Source organism: Seriola lalandi, unplaced genomic scaffold (assembly GCF_002814215.2).
Source record: "Seriola lalandi dorsalis isolate HSWRI2012SDOR001 ecotype SW California unplaced genomic scaffold, Sedor1 jcf7180002054040, whole genome shotgun sequence".
Classification (NCBI taxonomy): Eukaryota; Metazoa; Chordata; class Actinopteri; order Carangiformes; family Carangidae; genus Seriola; species Seriola lalandi.
The window spans coordinates 100,059-117,672 of NW_019524593.1; the positions used below are offsets into that span (position 1 = coordinate 100,059).

General features: G+C 36.7%; 2 protein-coding genes across 14 annotated transcripts in view; both read right to left on the reverse strand.

Moving 5' to 3' along the window:
- The window catches only part of wdsub1 (WD repeat, sterile alpha motif and U-box domain containing 1), a 17,974-nt gene extending 5,175 nt beyond the window's left edge, over positions 1-12,799 (reverse strand). Inside the window, exons 1-11 of one of the 4 annotated variants that reach the window (XM_087173068.1) lie at positions 12,778-12,799; positions 10,427-10,838; positions 9,834-10,021; positions 8,304-8,390; positions 7,988-8,081; positions 7,030-7,063; positions 6,867-6,907; positions 4,294-4,400; positions 4,135-4,152; positions 3,613-3,639; positions 3,105-3,284 (exon numbers count right to left, since the gene is read on the reverse strand). In XM_087173068.1, the coding sequence (XP_087029194.1) occupies positions 3,105-3,284; positions 3,613-3,639; positions 4,135-4,152; positions 4,294-4,400; positions 6,867-6,907; positions 7,030-7,063; positions 7,988-8,081; positions 8,304-8,390; positions 9,834-10,021; positions 10,427-10,824 (1,174 nt within the window). In that variant the 5' untranslated portion in view covers positions 10,825-10,838; positions 12,778-12,799. Of the gene's footprint in view, positions 1-3,104; positions 3,285-3,612; positions 3,640-4,134; positions 4,153-4,293; positions 4,401-6,866; positions 6,908-7,029; positions 7,064-7,987; positions 8,082-8,303; positions 8,391-9,833; positions 10,022-10,426; positions 10,839-12,328; positions 12,454-12,777 lie in introns of those variants that run through there. The other 3 variants (XM_023402845.2, XM_023402847.2, XM_023402846.2) reach the window with 3 other exon arrangements.
- A 1,435-nt stretch (positions 12,800-14,234) lies between these two features.
- The window catches only part of baz2ba (bromodomain adjacent to zinc finger domain, 2Ba), a 67,214-nt gene continuing 63,834 nt past the window's right edge, over positions 14,235-17,614 (reverse strand). For all 10 annotated transcript variants that reach the window (XM_087173072.1, XM_087173077.1, XM_087173076.1 and 7 more), the window contains 5 exons: positions 17,440-17,575; positions 17,214-17,360; positions 16,295-16,596; positions 15,885-16,028; positions 14,235-15,694 (listed from right to left, as the gene is read on the reverse strand). In XM_087173072.1, the coding sequence (XP_087029198.1) occupies positions 15,538-15,694; positions 15,885-16,028; positions 16,295-16,596; positions 17,214-17,360; positions 17,440-17,575 (886 nt within the window). In that variant the 3' untranslated portion in view covers positions 14,235-15,537. The remainder of the gene's footprint in view (positions 15,695-15,884; positions 16,029-16,294; positions 16,597-17,213; positions 17,361-17,439; positions 17,576-17,614) is intronic.

A 17,614-nucleotide genomic window follows, 5' to 3' on the forward strand; every position in this document is an offset into this window, starting at 1 on the left:
AATGTCATAAGAACATCATAGTGTAATAAGTAATAAAATGTCATTGTATAGTAAGGCAAGAAATCTCATAAGAACATCATACTATTGTATGTTAAAAAATGTCATAGTATAGTAAGTGAAAAAATGCCATAAAAACGTCATAGTATAGTAAGGCATAAAATGTCATAAAAACGTCATACTATATTAAGGCAAAAAATGTCATAAGAACGTCATAGTATAGTTAGGCATAAAATTTCATTAAAATGTCATAGTATAATAAAATTTAAAACGTCATAAAATATTAAGGCATAAAATGTCATAAAAACGTCATAGTATAGTAAGGCATAAAATTTCATAATAATGTCATAGTATAATAAGATGTAAAAACGTCAAAAAATAGTAAGGCATGAAATGTCATAAAAACGTCATAGTATAGTCAGGCATAAAATGTCATAAGAACGTCATAGTATAGTAAGGCATAAAATTTCATGAAAATGTCATAGTATAATAAGATGTAAAAACGTCAAAAAATAAACGTCAAAAAATAGTAAGGCATAAAATGTCATAAAAACATCATGGTATATTAAGGCATAAAATGTCATAAAAATGTCATAGTATAGTAAGGCAAGAAAACGTCATAGTATAGTAAGGCATAAAATGTCATAAGAACATCATAGTGTAATAAGTAATAAAATGTCATTGTATAGTAAGGCAAGAAATCTCATAAGAACATCATACTATTGTATGTTAAAAAATGTCATAGTATAGTAAGTGAAAAAATGCCATAAAAACGTCATAGTATAGTAAGGCATAAAATGTCATAAAAACGTCATACTATATTAAGACAAAAAATGTCATAAGAACGTCATAGTATAGTAAGGCATAAAATTTCATTAAAATGTCATAGTATAATAAGATTTAAAACGTCATAAAATAGTAAGGCATAAAATGTCATAAAAACGTCATAGTATAGTAAGGCATAAAATTTCATGAAAATGTCATAGTATAATAAGATGTAAAAACGTCAAAAAATAGTAAGGCATGAAATGCCATAAAAATGACATAGTATAGTAAGTTAAAAAATGCCATAAAAACGTCATAGTATAGTAAGGCATAAAATGTCATATGAACATCATATTGTCATAAGTAATAAAATGTCATTGTATAGTAAGGCAAGAAATCTCATAAGAACGTCATACTATTTTAAGTTATAAAAGTGTCATAGTATAGTAAGTGAAAAAATGTCATAAAAACGTCATGGTAAAGTAAGGCATAAAATGTCATAATAACATCATAGTATGATAAGATATAAAAACGTCATAGAATAGTAAGGCATAAAATGTCATAAAACATCATAGTATAGTAAGGCATAAAATGTCATAAAAACGTCATAGTATAATAAGATATAAAAATGTAATAGATTAGTAAGGCATAAAATGTCATAAAAACGTCATAGTATAGTAAGGCATAAAATGTCATAAGAACATCATAGTATAGTAAGGCATAAAATGTCATAAAAACGTCATAGTATAATAAGATATAAAAACGTCATAGATTAGTAAGGCATAAAATGTCATATGAACATCGTAGTGTAATAAGTAATAAAATGTCATTGTATAGTAAGGCATAAAATGTCATAAAAACGTCATCATACTATGGCATGAAATGTCATAAAAATGTCATAGTATAGTAAGTTAAAAAATGCCATTAAAACGTCATAGTATAGTAAGTTTAAAAATGCCATAAAAACGTCATAGAATAGTAAGACATAAAATGTCATAAGAACGTCATAGTATAGTAAGGCAAGAAAATGTCATAAGAACGTCATAGTGTAATAATTAATAAAATGTCATAGTATAGTAAGGTAAGAAATCTCATAAGAACGACATATTATAATAAGTTACAAAAATGTCATAAAAACGTCATAGTATAGTAAGGCATAAAATGTCATAAAAATGTCATAGTATAGTAAGTTATAAAAACGCCATAGAATAGTAAGGTATAAAATGTCATAAAAACATCATAGTATAGTAAGGCATAAAATCTGGTAAAGAAGTCATAGTATAGTAAGGTATAAAAACATCGTAGTATAGTAACACAAAAAAAAAAATTCACATTATAGTGAAGCATAAAAACGTCATAGTGTTATACAGAGTTACCCATCAAGGCTGCCCTTAAAGCCCCTTATTATTTGCCCTCACAATTTAATCATTATCCATTGCACTTCAACCATTCTGGAGGGGTGACGGGGTTGTTGTGTCCCAACCAATTTTGAGGCCAAACCTTGCAACTAACGGGGCGTCGTGTAGTGTAGTGGCCTAAGCAGGCGCCCCATGTGTAGAGGCTACAGTCCTCGCTGCAGTTGGCCCCGGTTCGAATCCCGCATCGAACGGCCTTTCGCTGCATGTCATTCCCCCTCTCTGCCTCCCTGTTTCCTGTCTCTCTCCACTATACTATCAAAGAAAGGCATAAAAAGCTCAAAAAAATATACTTAAAAAAAAAACAAAAAAACCTTGCAACTAACATTTGCTGAAAACTACATGACGAATGCCGGCCTGGCTGGTAGACTGATATCAACAACACTCCTACTTTAGCCTTGTGGTTGAACTTCTTACAGGAGAAAAGACAGAAATACATCCAAGTCTGATAAAACAGGAAAAAAAAAAATTTACGACAAGACTTGGAAATAACCAAGAAGGCCAAATGATATTAGGTGTAAATACACTTTATACCTTATGAGAAATGTTTTGGAGATTGGGTTATGTAACTGATGAAGTGCTCCAGATTTAAGTCAGAACTGCTGAAGCCCCAAAGTTGAGTGCTTTTCCAGTGCAGCCTAATATTATGTAATCTTGCTCAGTAAAACCCCCATCACCATTCATATATTCCTTCACACTTACTTTAATTTAATGGGCCACGTTTTATCCATGTAAATAGGTAGAAAAATCCTAATCCACACGTCCATGTTCATTCTCACAAGAGTGCAGCCGTGTAATACCCATAAGACTGACTTTATATTCTTACATTTTGGACAAAAGGAGGAGGCATTAGGACTATGAGAGAATGAGGGACTGAAGAAGTGGCATTGCACTTGCTGAGCCGTGTGTGATGCTTGTCTTCCTCACCTATGAGCAGCTCTGACGCCAGTGTTTCCTTGGTGAGACTGAGCAGCTCTGTCCCATCTATGTTGTTGGCCCTGAATTTGTCAACCAATCGCTCGAGGCCCTCCTCCACCAGCCACTCTGACACATCCTCCTCCGACCAATCGGTGACCAGCAGCTTCAATCGGCCTGCTGAGTTTCTCCCTGAGAGGTTGAGTCAAATAAAGGCGGTCAGTCCTTGACAGGTGCAGTCCCGCTGACTAATTATTGATTAGGGCAAGCATGGCTTGTGTAATGATATAAATAAATGTCTGCAGATTTCAGTGACGTTTTCATTGACACAAGATGAAACTAAAAAGGGAGGTGGTCAGCTCTTGCAAGACCAAACTTGGACTTGGCACCTGCTTGAAATCACATGGCCATTCCTAATTATGCCAAAATTATTTTTTATGCAGATAGTGTATGAGCAGTGGTGTCTCATCTACAGATTTTTACTATACTACACAGTACAGCCTATTTCCTTTTTTCCTACCTTCACCTGATGTCAGAGCAGACTCCCCTGAAACACAAAAAAGGAGTAACTGTAACATGAGCAATGCAATGCAATCTTTGAGCAAACCTGCAGCACTTGAGGATAGAAAGTGAGTAAGGAAAAGAGAGCACTCTTGTACACAACACCTGCCTCCTTAGCCACAAGATGAAACAAATTTTGCATGTCACAAGATAAAAGCTACTTGCACTGAGCTGAGGTGTCACTCTTTCAATAGGACTGCTGAAGATTTAACTGACTGCAAATGACATTGGTCTGTCTTAGAATAGCCATGTTTACCAGAATATGTTTTTTATATATATAGATATATATATAGAGATATCAATATATCTCTATATATATGTGTGTGTGTGTAGATTTTTTGCAGATTTTCAGAGTTGGCAAACAGAACGCCACCTGGAAATGAAGATAAAACCTGGTGTGATTGCTGATGGTGTAAAAGCAACTCTTTCCTTTTCATTCAAGTGCCAAAAAAACAGTTTTTAAGTTAAAAAGAAAACTAACCAGACATTGACTTCCCGCCTTTTCGTTGGACACAAGGTGCAGCAAAGGAGGCAGACACAAAAAGAGATTACACGACACAACAGAAGTAATTAATCGTCAGTGTATAGACGTTAGTCTATTTGAGTGACGTGTGTGAGTGCGTGTTTTTGTTTTTCCCACCATGGCCACTGCATCCGTCCTCCAGCCTCCAGATGTTTACAGTCTTATCCATTGATCCTGTAGCAATTAGCGGTGAAGTTGGAGAGAAGGAACATGCTGTCACGTACCTAAAGCAGATGACAGTAAAAACCTGAATGTTGGTTCTGTTAATGATTGGGTGTAGCTTTTTCTGTACAAGACTAAAAAGAGATGTGTCAATCAAAGGCAAATGGCTTAGTACAAATATATGAATCAAAAAAGGCAAGAGGGCTGACGGGGAGAAAAATGTAAAACACCACATAAAATAAAAAAATGAAAAAGTAAGTTGTAAGAAGTAACATGAGCATGCAGGTCCCCAAATGCAGACCCAAAGTCTAAGTCCTGATCTTTACAGCAGCTTAAAGAGCCCCGCATGAAGATGTGAGGCCGCAGTTCAGCTGTTACAGGGTTAAAAGGTGAGCACTACGGCTCGATACCAGACCTAAATATGTAGCAGTGATGGAAATGCTCTCCATCAGAGGTTCAATTCACAGATGGCTTACCATGGCACAAGGCTGCACTGAGATCTAAATAAGGATTAAAATCGAATTTTCAGTGGATTCAAGAAAGTCAAGGCAACGTTAATGAGGACATCTCTCTAAAGCCTAAGCTGGATTGCTCAGAAATGTTGATCCACAAAAGCTAGTTGGCTTCAAACAATGTTTCAAAAACCTCCAATAGGAACCGACAGAAGGGCATGCGCTGACCTAACCTCAAGATTCTCTCATATCGTTATATTATCAGCTTGTCTGAAGTCAAATGAGTTTCCTAGAGGCATTTTGTCAAGTGCTTCTGATTCACTTTTTCTGCGTTTATCCACTTTCTCCCAACTTGCCTCGCCTACTTCCACTTCAGTTCGTGATTCTCCAAAATGACTTTCATTTGCCCCGCTGAAAGGATGTGAGTTTATTGCCTTTCCATCACAGGTGGCTGGATGGACGTATAAATAGCTTGTGAGTGTGATCGTTCAGCTGTGGCTTATGTGTACGTGTATGTGTAGGGGAAGAGATGCAGTTAGAGCAGTCCTTACTTTTTCTAAAGATGCTAAATGAAGGTTTTGTGACCACACTGGATCACAGTCTATTGACAGAACTGTGCTCGGTGTCTCTGCCCTCTCTACAACTGATATCCTGTTGTAAATGTAAAGTTCATTTATGTTTACTGCATGTTTTATATACTGTAATAATGTTTTATATCAAAACTAACTTGAATTATCGCCTTGTGGTTGTATGCCTCTCCCAACCTGCCAAGTTGCAGGAAATATGGTCACAATCTCTCCTTCTTGAGTTACAGCACTGAATAATGGCCAAGAGTGTTTTTGCAGAACATTATGATGTCACAGTGAAGTTTACCTTTTACCATTTGAATATAAATTGTCAACACATCATCATTTTATCCTACTAGACATTTGTGTTAAATTGCGTCGTAACTAACGTATGAATTGGTGAGTTATGGCCAAAAACATGTTTTTTGAGGTCACAGTGATCTTGACCTTTGACCTTTGGCCACCAAATTCAAATCATTTCATCTTTGAGTCCAAGTGAATGTTTGTGCCAAATTTGAAGGAATCCCTTGAAGGTGTTACTAAGATATCATGTTCACGAGAACCAGGCGGATGGACGGATGGACTGACAACCTGAAAACACAATGTCTCCGGCCCTGGCTGTCTCTGGCGTGGAGGCTTACTAAAACTAGTCTCAAAATGTCTCGATGTGAATTTCCATCAAATCATGTCCAGTTATCTATGGAATTAAGAAAAATACCAATCAAAATAGGTCCAGATCCTGGTGCAGAATATACAACCAATACCTTAGTTTTTTAAGTATTACCATTGCAAAGCATCCTGCAGTGGATTTTCCCCAAAAAATATGATTAAAGAGAGACTGAGCTTGTGTGTGTTTCTAAACAGAAGATGCCAGAGAAACTGTATGTAAGGCCTCTTTTATGAATTCTGCACAAACAACATTAAGTGTGCAAGTGGTGGAGTGTAAACAAGGCAAAATGGACAAAATTAAAATTGCCAGAATGATCACAGAATTTTTTTTCATCCTTTGAAGTTGTGCATATGGACTGGGTGAGCTGCAAAGGAATTGCCCTTGTTAGGATTAATAAAGTTGTCTGAATCTGAATAGATTTATCCCATTAAGAGAATGTTATAATATTTCTTAGCTTTCAAATCACATAGAGGTCATTTAAACTGTTGCTCATCCAATTGATTTCAAATGTCTTTTTAGTGTTTTTTCAGAAAAACTCATTTCTAATTTTGAGTGAATATGTTTTTAAAATATTCAAGATCTCGCATTGTGATTTTATTAAAATGTATCTGTTTCTTTTAGACATGAACACTACAATATCTCAATATTTAGAAATGTGAAGTGTAAGTGTGAAGAAATTTGTTAAGATACAAATGATAGCACAGTAGTAACAATACAGTCAATACTCTGTCTGGCAAGATGAGTAGGAAAATGTATATATTTACTTTGGGATAAATTCATACATACATTCAATGAGAAAATCCAGTAAACAAAACTACAGAAATATAAGTGAATATTTACCTCTCATGCTGTTTCAGTGTGTAAAGCAAAACTGCATTTTTCTGCAAATAGACAAAGTGTCGGACAAAACACAATATGAACATTATGAATGGAGCAGTATATAATTTAAGTCTATGGTAGAACTTATATCTACTACGTAAATCAAAAAAGGAGAGATACGTACTGCATCATAGACTGCAACAGTTTTGTCCACAGAGCTGAAGGAAATAAAAAGATAAAATTGCAGCTGTGTCAGCAATTTTTTAATAAACTAAGTATATGGCACAATATGTTCACACATATCCACATTCGCTCAGTGAGGAATAAAGCAATCTATGTCTCCCTCCAGTGATTCCAGGGAAGTACTGCACTCTTATATGTGTGTCGAGGGTGGCCTACTTACTATGTCCAGGCAAACAATCTATATTTTACATCAATCTCTTGATCCTAAATAGATCAAGAGATGGATACTGATCTATTTAATATCAAGAAAGTGATGTAAAATATATATCTGGCATATGGCTTGCAACTATAGCAATGTCTTGTGAATTTCCTTGAGGGAATCAGGATGGTTAGAAATCCTTTAAATGTGTCTCTTAAAAGGGACATACAGGTGAGTTTCGATCTTCTTCTTCTTCTTCTTCTTTCTCTTCTCCAATCAAGTAAAATTCGTATATAATTTACTTACTGCAGTTTTTAGATTTTATTTTTTTTTAAACTTACTTGAAAAAGATAAAGGGATGTTCATCATTTTGCCTGTATTTGTCATATTTGTTTGATAATTCAATTCTGAGTGGTTTTGAAAACTCTGCAAAACCTTTGCACTATTTACTGAAGAGCCACCAGGACTTTGATTAAACAATGTCAGCTCTGGGAGTGGTGCATTTGTCCAACTGCATCAGTCACAACTTTACTCTTCAAATCAACATTACCACCAGGATAAGTAATTGACTCTGACTTTAATTCACTGTGATGGTTTACCTACTTCAAACAAGTCTCTACATGTAGATTTTAGACTGAATCTAAAAGCTGTAGGCTTTAGGTAATGTTTGGAAAGAAGATGACAGAATTCGACAGGCAAATTGTATGGAGGCTAAAAAATGCAAAACCCCTAGTACGCCTTCTTAAATTTCAAATCTTACCCAGACACGAGCAGCTGCCCATCTGAGGAGTACGCACAGGAGAGGACTGGAGCCGACTGGCCAGTTAATGTGTGCAGGCGCTGCATCTTATAGGCTACAAGAGAGACAAATAACTGAAGTTATAACAGACTAGAACAACAACTCATACATAATGAAATAATGGTCATATTCTGCTTTCTACAGCGCTTGCTAACTACATAACACAGGTTTATAATCTCAGCTGACATCCACAGGAGGTTGTAATAAAGACAGAGAGGATCATATGAAACAGAGAGAACAATCCTCCATCATGTAAAGATCAGTAATGTCACTGTACCTCCAGAGCTGAACTTATTAATGGCCCAGATCTTCAGGAGACTGTCTTGGCCACAGGATGCCAGACGAAACTGCACGACTTGACCACCTAAAGGACAAACACAAACAAAAACAAAAAAATTGCTTGATACCAAACAAAGCACAAACTGTGCTCTGTCAAACAACAATTAGCCTTGATGTATGGCAACTATTATTTAGACGTTATTGTTCCCTGCAGTGAAATTAGACCAAACAGATCAGCTGTGCTCCACTTACTGTATCTGTTAATCACATGCAACATCACTGATGACACTGATGTGATTTTGTCAAACCGATTAATCATCTGTTGTTCAATTAATCAATTAACCGTCTAATTATTTTAACTCTACAACCATCTTCATCTTCTATAAGGGCTAATGTGTGTGCAGCATTAGTTTTAATAATAATTCGACAGTATGTCCTATAACTAGGTGACTAGCATGCTTTATGTAAAAGCCAACTGATCGCGCCAGTGGGTTGAGTATTATCAGTAAATATGCTGACAGATATGCAAATGGGAACTGCAGCACACACTGTGCACTTTGCACACTGCAGTTTCTTGTATAGTTCACTCTTATTTTATTCTATCATAATTTAATATTTACATTTATGCATATAGTTATTCATACTTAATTTTCAGTGAAGGTTATTGGTGACAATTTATTGTTAATGTACCTTATATTACCTTATATTTCCTGTTGCCTTTATATTTGAGAATACATTTCAATGTACATTACAAGTACATTTACTCAAGTGCTGTTCATATGTGCAATTTTGAGGTACTTGTACTTCACTTGAGTTTTTTTTTTTCATTTTATGCCACTTCATAATTTTACCTCACTACATTTCACAGGTAGATATAGTTGCCTTTCAGATTAAGACTTCAGATATAATAATCTAACAAAATACAATGCTTAGTTTTGGCTTGTGATCCCTTGAGATGTCTATGAGTTTTTTTAGCACTTTCACCAAAGTGATTTCCCCTTTAAATGTCTAAGATGGCTTCATTTAAATGTTTGAACTGTTTGAGGCAAAATTATCAAAATGTTTCACAAAAAGAAGTTTTTTCTTTTTTTTCTAGCTCTCATTAATCATCTCATGACCCCTTAGATTTATCTTGTGGGGGTCTCCACCTCGAGCAGCTACAACACTGCATGTTTAATTGATGCATCAGTATTAACAATCTAATATGACATGTAAAGTAATATATCATTGACAGGGAGTGACTTTCCATGCTTTGAGCACATTTTGCTGACAATACATCTATTGTACTTTTAATTATGTAGGATTATGATTGCAACATATTTGTAATGGGGGTTTTCACATTGGTGAACTGGTACTTTTAATTGAATAAAGGATTGGAATATTTCTTGCATCATTGTGCCTCTTTGCATGTCTTTTTAATAATGAGATTTGAGGTAGTTTTACCAAAAGTACTTAATTCCAAGTTTTAAGATTTTAATATTCTCAGATGTCACTCTTCTGATCCCCTCACTCACACAATGGTTCTCACCACTGAGGATGCTGGGAGCAAAGGTGCAACAGGTGACCCCCAGGTCGTGGGCATTCTTCTCTGCATGGAGCTGGTTCATGTTCAGGTCCCACAGACGCAGGTCTCCATAGGTGGAGCCGGTCATGAAGACCTGACTGCAGGGGCTAAAGGAGCAGGCTACCATTGTTGTGTCATTCACTGCCCCGGTCCTTCACAAACACAACCAACAGCAGCTGCATTAACAGCCCAGTTTTCAATTCAATTCAGCTTCATTATCATCATTCAAGTCCAATAATGTATGGAACTGGATAAATATTATGTTGTGTAAATGCAAAACAGTGGTGCGAGGAGAGATGTTTGCATTTAGCTTCAAGCTCGTTTTGTCGACTGTACTGTATGTCTGTGTAAATAGTAGGCCTGCAGATTTTCTCTCTATAAAATGTCTATAAAATAGTGAAAATACCCATCACATTCAGTCAACAATTACTCGGATTTGAGAAACAAATAGTGAATGTTTAGCATTTGAAACAATTAATTGACAATCAAAATTTTCAGTTGAGCAACCAACCAATTAATTATGCCAGCTCTATAGAAACGCAATTTTTCAAATTTACCTGCGCAGCTGTTTGGAGGGGAAATCCCACAGAGCCAAAGTGCCATCAGATGCACCAGAAACCATGTGAATAGAGTCAGGAGAGAGTGCACAGATCCTCACAGGGCTGCGACCAGGATGTTCCATGACGGCCTCGATCTCACCTGTGACCATGGACCAGACCACCGTGGTTGCATCAGTCGAACACGAAACGAGAAACTGCCCACAGGGGCTGAAGCAGCAGCAGTGGACGCTGTAGCCATGTCCTGACAGCGGTGAGAACGACAGCTCTGAGAAGTCACTGGTGTTGTATATCCTGAGGGTTTTGTCCCCAGAACAGGTGGCCAGCAGTTTGGCGGAGAAGGCACACCAGTTGACATCATCTAGATGGTCATGTAAAGTGCAAAGCAGTGACGTCATTTGGAGAGCCGGTCCTATAGTTCAAATAAAGGGAATGAGAAAATTAACATCATTATACACAGGAAAAGTCATTCCCTTGAATCCCAAAACCTGCTGAACCCAGCAGCACGTTCACTGAGACATAATATAGCAATATTCTCTTATGGCCAATTCACTCTTCAATAACTCTTGTATTGTATTGCATTTATCCTTGATTAATTCACACTCTGGTCTCAGCCAGAGCTGTTAATACATCTTAAATTAAATCCCAAGTCCTGAAAGACAAATTGCAAGTAAAGATGCAAATCTTACTTAGTCTTTCTGCCTGGGCCTCGTGAAGCATCCTAGACGCAGAATTAATTGTTTTCCACTATGAAACATCGCACAGGATAAACTGAATAATAGTCAGGCCTGACCGTCAGTTTTCTTCAAAATGACCAATATTTGTTGGATCAGGCCACAATTAACCTTACACAACTGAAGAGCTGAAGCAACTAGTCGATTAATCGATTAGTTCACTGAAATAAAATTAAAGCAGTAAAAAACTTTCCAATACAATAGAATTTTTAAGTTATTTTACAAACACTTGCATCATAAGACAGTTGGTTGAAAATAATTTGGGATTTTGAAAACAGTGATGACCACTTTTCACTAATGTCTGGCATTTTAAATGACTAAATGGTGACTACATGGAATGCACAGGCCTAGTACTAAAACATTAGAAACTAAGTTAGGTCTGTCTGTTTTACATCTTCAGGGATTTTACCATGTTAAATGTTGATAAACTTAAATCTTTTTGCTTTCATTTGTCAAATCTTCAGACCTCAATATTGAGGTCTCTACAGTTACAGCTGCAATGATTAGTCGATCAAGACAAAATCAATTTGCAACTGTTTTGATAATTGATTAATCGTTTTGCAATTTATTAAGCAAAATGCCAAAACATTTGCTTTAAGCTTTGGACAAAACCAGATAATTGACGTTACACTGGGCTGTCAGATTAGTGCAACGGGCATTTTTCACAATAGGCAAAAAATTAATAATTGATTAATCAAGAAAATAACCTGTAGATTAAAAGATAATGAAAATAATCAGTTGCAGCCCTGAAGACAAAAGCAGTTTAGAGTAGGCCTGTGTCTAAGAATCTGAACAGCCGTTCAAAGTTAATAAATAACTCATTCATGTTAAAAAGCAGAACAAAGAAAGGAGGAAAATCCATGTAGTTTTACTTATTTTTCTATCCTATGGATTTTTTTTTTTTTAATCTGGAAAGAAAAAAAACATTTGCTGAGCTGTCACATCTCCTCACTAACAGACTTAGAAAAGCAGCAGACAAACAGCTATAACGCCACAGGGATCCTGTGGCTGGAGATCCTGTAGCTAAGTGCATCAGAGCCGAGAGGCAGCTTTCTGCTTCATGCTGTTGTGTCGAATATTATTCACCAGCGCGGAAACAAACTGCGGCGAAACAGTCCAGCAAGAAAACTCCCGCGGTAAACAAAGGGAAATCTACTTGTAATGTTACCTTTATCCCACTACAGCAGTGTTTTATACCTTTCTCCGCCGTGTCGTCCATTCACTTGAGGTTTGTTTACTTCCTCGTCGAACAGCTGACCATGACGTAATATGGGTTACGTCACGTATTATTTATTTTAATTTATGTATTTGCTTATATTATGTTTTTTTGTTATTTTTTTTATTTTTTTTTTTTTTTTTTTTGGTTTCCTTTTTATACCGGAAGTTCGACATTGTCAGTTTTTAAGAAAAAAAAAAATCAGCACATTTATTCTGAAATAAAATAATGGATACAACATATGTCCCCGAATCTCAGTTTAAATTGGACTAGGTTTGCATCAACATAGAAAGACTGTTCAAAAGTAAAAAGTATTACTTCAAAAGTAGTTCAAAAGTAATTGGACACGAGGTGATATACATGAAGTCAAACACAATGATCATAATTAATATTTAGCCTACTGTAAAATCCTTTGTAGTCAATGACTGCCTGAAGTCTGTGACTGCTCTCCCAGGCCTTCACTGCAGACACCCTAAGCTCTCATCAATAAAATAATTCCACTATGCCTGAGCCACAGCAGAACCATGTTCCAGACCTGAGTGGGTGGAGTTGGGTTATGAGCTATTCCCGTTTTCCTCCACACTTTGCTCTTTCTATCATTTTGATTGAAGTAGATTTTTGTTTCATCAGTCCATAGAAATTAGAAAGTTCCTCTTTGTGTGTTTTTGTGAACTGTAACCTGACCTTTGTATTTTTGGGTCTTACCAGGCGTCCTTAATCGCTGACAAGGAAACGTGTGCGCCTACATCCTGGACAGCAGTCTTGACTTGTGCAATCATAAAGGGGTTTTTTTCTTCACCATGCAAATGCTTTCTTGCTTATCCACAAGATAAGCTCCTCGTTCTACCAGCTTGTTTGACATTTTCTAGTGTTCCTGTGAACACCTGCTTTTTCAGAAAGTACCCAACTGTTGATTTTATCAAACCAAACAACTCTGATATGTCTCTGATCGATTTTTTTTAACCTGATCCTGACTCTTAGTCAACTCAGAGCCACATCTGAGCTTTTCTCTGCATGAATTAATGCTGAAGCACAACACAGCTGCCAAGATTGCAATTTGGACACTATGTATTAAAAGGAATATATCTCCCACACAGTTCTTTCAATATTGACTTACTCAAATTAAAGCTGAGACTTGGCACTTTAATGTAGTGGGGCCTATTCATCATTTTATTTCACATTGAATGTGCTGAAGCACAGAGCCTGAACAAAAGATGTTTAAATGTCCAGATTATTCTGGTCTTGACTGTGTGTAATTGTTTTGTTTTGTTGAGACTTCATGATCCCCTCTCCTTTAAATTCAGTTAATGTAAAACAAATGTTAAATGTTCCTTTGCTCCTTAAGTCAGAACACAGGTGAAACTATAACTTATCTATACCTTTAGTCAAACTTTTTGGTATGGCCTTGATAACTTAAAAAAAACAATGTATCATCAATCTGATTTCTTTATTAACAAAATTCCATATAGTGTCCATTTTATCAGCCAGATTGTGGTCATAAATCAGAGCTGCAACGATGAGTGTTTAGTTGATTGACAGAAAAATAATTGGCAACTATTTTCATCAATGATTAATAGTTGTGTTATTATGCCAATATTCTCTGGTTTCACCTTCTTAAATATGAATGTTTTGTGGTATCAGTAGTCCTCTATGATAGTAAACTTCATATGTTTTGCTTTTGGACTGTTGCCAATGTCACCTATTAATAACAAATAATTATAAGTTGCTACCCAAAAGCATATTGATATATGAAATCTAATTTTAAAGAAAAAATGGGATTAATCCACAGATATACCACAATGGCTTTTATCAAAAGCCATTGTGAAGGATGGAGCTGAAATAAAACAAGTTTAACTCATTTACGTTGAAAAACATCCTTTTAATAGGTCCGTGCCACACACTAGTGAAAAATAAAGCTCCTACAAAAGAATGATACTTTTATTCCACAATATCTTAAATAAAGTAACTTCAAGTACTCTTGACTTGGGTACAAAAAAATCTAGCTGCCTCCATCAGGCCACAACACACAGCAAGGTTCAACACAGTGGTTACAAATGGCCTTAGGTCCTCTGTATTGTGGCAGATTACGAGGAAATGCATCATGGAAGCATAACTGAATGCTTGTTGTTCCTTTTTTTTTCTTCTGCTATGGTGAGGAATGATTTCTGTGTCACTGTCCAACTTTGGAGGCCTTGTTGGATTGAAATCATATAAAAAAATAATGTTGTCATAAGAATGAAAACTAAAAACAATAACATCCCCTACATGCCCCTGTTGGAAGGGTAGGCACTACCAAGATTAAGGATACCACAGTGTTTGCAGAGGATATGTATATACTGTACAAACAATATTTATGATAATGTTTTCATCACGTTCACTAAAATAGAATGCTACAATCATTCTAAGGCATAAACAATATCTTAATATTCTTAAACAATTTTTACACATCGTTCCAAACAAGACATAATATTGACATTAATAAACAGTATATACACATGAATCACCATTGTCTAACTGTTCCTCTGCTGTTCCTGTAAATAAATGCAGTTTTACAGTTTGAACAAATGAATACAGTCCTCTGATGCTCCAAAGCACTGAACAGTGTAAACAGTTTTTTTTTTTCTTGGCTTTGTTTGATATTTGGGAGAAAAATTACAACACAAAGACACATTCCTTTTTTAATTCAAAGCAGTTCAGATGATTCTTCCTTTTCATAGAAAATGAAGTGGACCTTGATTCATAAATAATTATTACAAAATTAAATACATTCACTATAATACGATTAAATAACAAAAGACTATTTACAAGTAGTGGAAAGTATTCTAGCGCAGACACATCAGTGACAGTTGAGGATTCATTCAGTGCAGTGTTCTGAGACAGGGAATGGTATTGCACTACGACACCCCATTTCTCTGGGACTCTTTGGGGCTTTTATCCCTGTTGTTATAAATCCAGCGCACCTCATGTAATAACTTTTTTTTTTTTTTTTTTTTCAAGGTGACATCTCTCTTAAGCACACAATGGTTTCCTTATTAAGGATTTGACTTCTTCTTCCATCCTGCAAAGCCATTTTCTCCATCAGGAAATAAAAATGAAAGTAAAACCTGGTGCTCCGATATGAAAAGTTGAATGGGTTTTATGGGGAGAAACTGAACAGACTTTTAGTTTGTTTGTTTCAGAAGCTCAGTCCAGCGCTTCTCGAAGAACTTCCTCATGTTATGGCCAGCTCGACCAATGTCTGAATTGTCTTCATTGAATTTTTCGCAGTTATCAAAGACCAAGTTGACATCAATGATGAAAGTCTCCAGGTTCTGATACCTTAAATAAAACAAAAAACTTTAGGTGAGAAAGTGCAACTTACATGAAGCTGATATATCACACACACTGTGGTGTAACTAAAACTTATTTCCTGAAAAACACTGTCAGCCTGACTTTAAATTCTGTACAAAGGCCCTGAAGGCTTTCAGTAGAAAAGAAAAGAAAACAAACAGAGGCGATGGGAACTCACTGGCTGCTCACAAGCTTCTCACGTATGGTGGAGAAGTCCATCGGTTTCTTGATGACCTTCTTGTAGCCAGGGACCGATTTCAGGTTGACGGGTGTGAGGAAAGGCCATGCATCCTGATGCCGCTCCAGCTCAGCAAGGAGTACCCTGTTAAACACACAAACACACATAGAAGCACACACGCACACAGGGTTAGACACAGAAGACGCCTTGAATATCACACTGAGAAGCTGTGTCCACAGAAGAATCCACAAAAGAATTTTATTTACTGAAAAAGGGAAAACACATCAGCTCCCCGTAACTGATACAATCCTACAGACAATGGCAGCTACTGTAAAACAGTTTAGAAGAAGGTGATTAATAAATGAAGAATTCAACATAAAGACAAGTATGAGCAAGCCGGGAGCACACACCTGCATAATCCCAGGTCCCTGTTGTTGTCTCTGGCCGTTTTGGCTCGCTTCACACACACAGGGCTCTCCTGATTGGCTGCTGGCAGAGCAGCTGAGGTCTCTTCTGTTTTCCTCTTCCTGCTGGTGTCTTTTGCTCCTTTCTTGGGTGTGCTGCTGGCGCTGGCCGAGTCGTCCTCCGATACTTCCCCGTTACCTGTCTGCTTCCCGTTCTTCTTCGCCTCTCCACCTTTCTTACCGCCTCCTCCGCTGGATGCTACTGGTTTGCTTTGAGGCTTTTTGCTTTTGGGGGATGGACCACTTGCCTGCACAGAGTAAAGAATGCATTATCTGAGGTCTGGTGCAATTAAAACTAATACTATAGTGTCGTCTTAAACTGACTTATCATAATAATATTGGCCTTTTCGAAAATATCACATCAATTTGTCATATCTTACACCACTAATATTATTTAGTTCTTCCCGACTCGCATCTACATAAAAACATTCTGTAAAGCTTGCAATAAAATCCGTTGTTTTCCAGCTTCTCAGAGTATGAATATGAATGGAAAGTTTTATTGTCACTTAATGGGATAAATGCCAAATCTATGCTGCAGAAAATAAAAGGTGAGAAGAAATACAATAAAACTTTAGGGGAAATATAAAATCCCTGAAGTTGATGAGAATTCTTTCAGCAAGCAATGTCCTGGTGACCTAGTGGTTAAGATGCATAACATATACTGTACATAAAACATCTCTCTCTCTCTCTCTCTCTGTCTCTCCCCCTTCTTATTTCTTCTCATCTCTTTACAGTCCGCCTATAAATAATCGCCTAAAAAGCCCAAAAATGTATTAAAAGAAAGAATATTGAACATTCAAAATGTCTGGATTTTGAGTTTGAACATTGTGCACAGACGGCAATGCATTATAAAAGGCTCTGATACCTTGGATATGCAAGCTGGGCAGTACCAGTCTCCCTCTGGGATACTGGTGATCTTGGGTTTGTGACAGTAAGTGTGGCAGCCTTTGTCACAACCATCGCACAGCAGGAGGAGGTCCTCATTATCCCCCTTCTTGCACATCTGACAGTACTACAAAACAAAGGCGTTCATTAAAAACAAGTGCACACTTCCGGAATAAAGTCGTGGTTAATTTCTATCTGTTGCTCACCACTTTCATGATGGACCTCTCCCAGGCAATAGACTTCTGCAGTTGCTGGATGCACATGGCCAACTGGGCAGCGCTGCGTACTTCAGTCAGGGCCTTCCTCCACACCTTCATGCCGTGGGCCACCTCCTCCTCACCGCTGGAAAAAAGATAACGAGGAATAATAGGAAGGTGATGA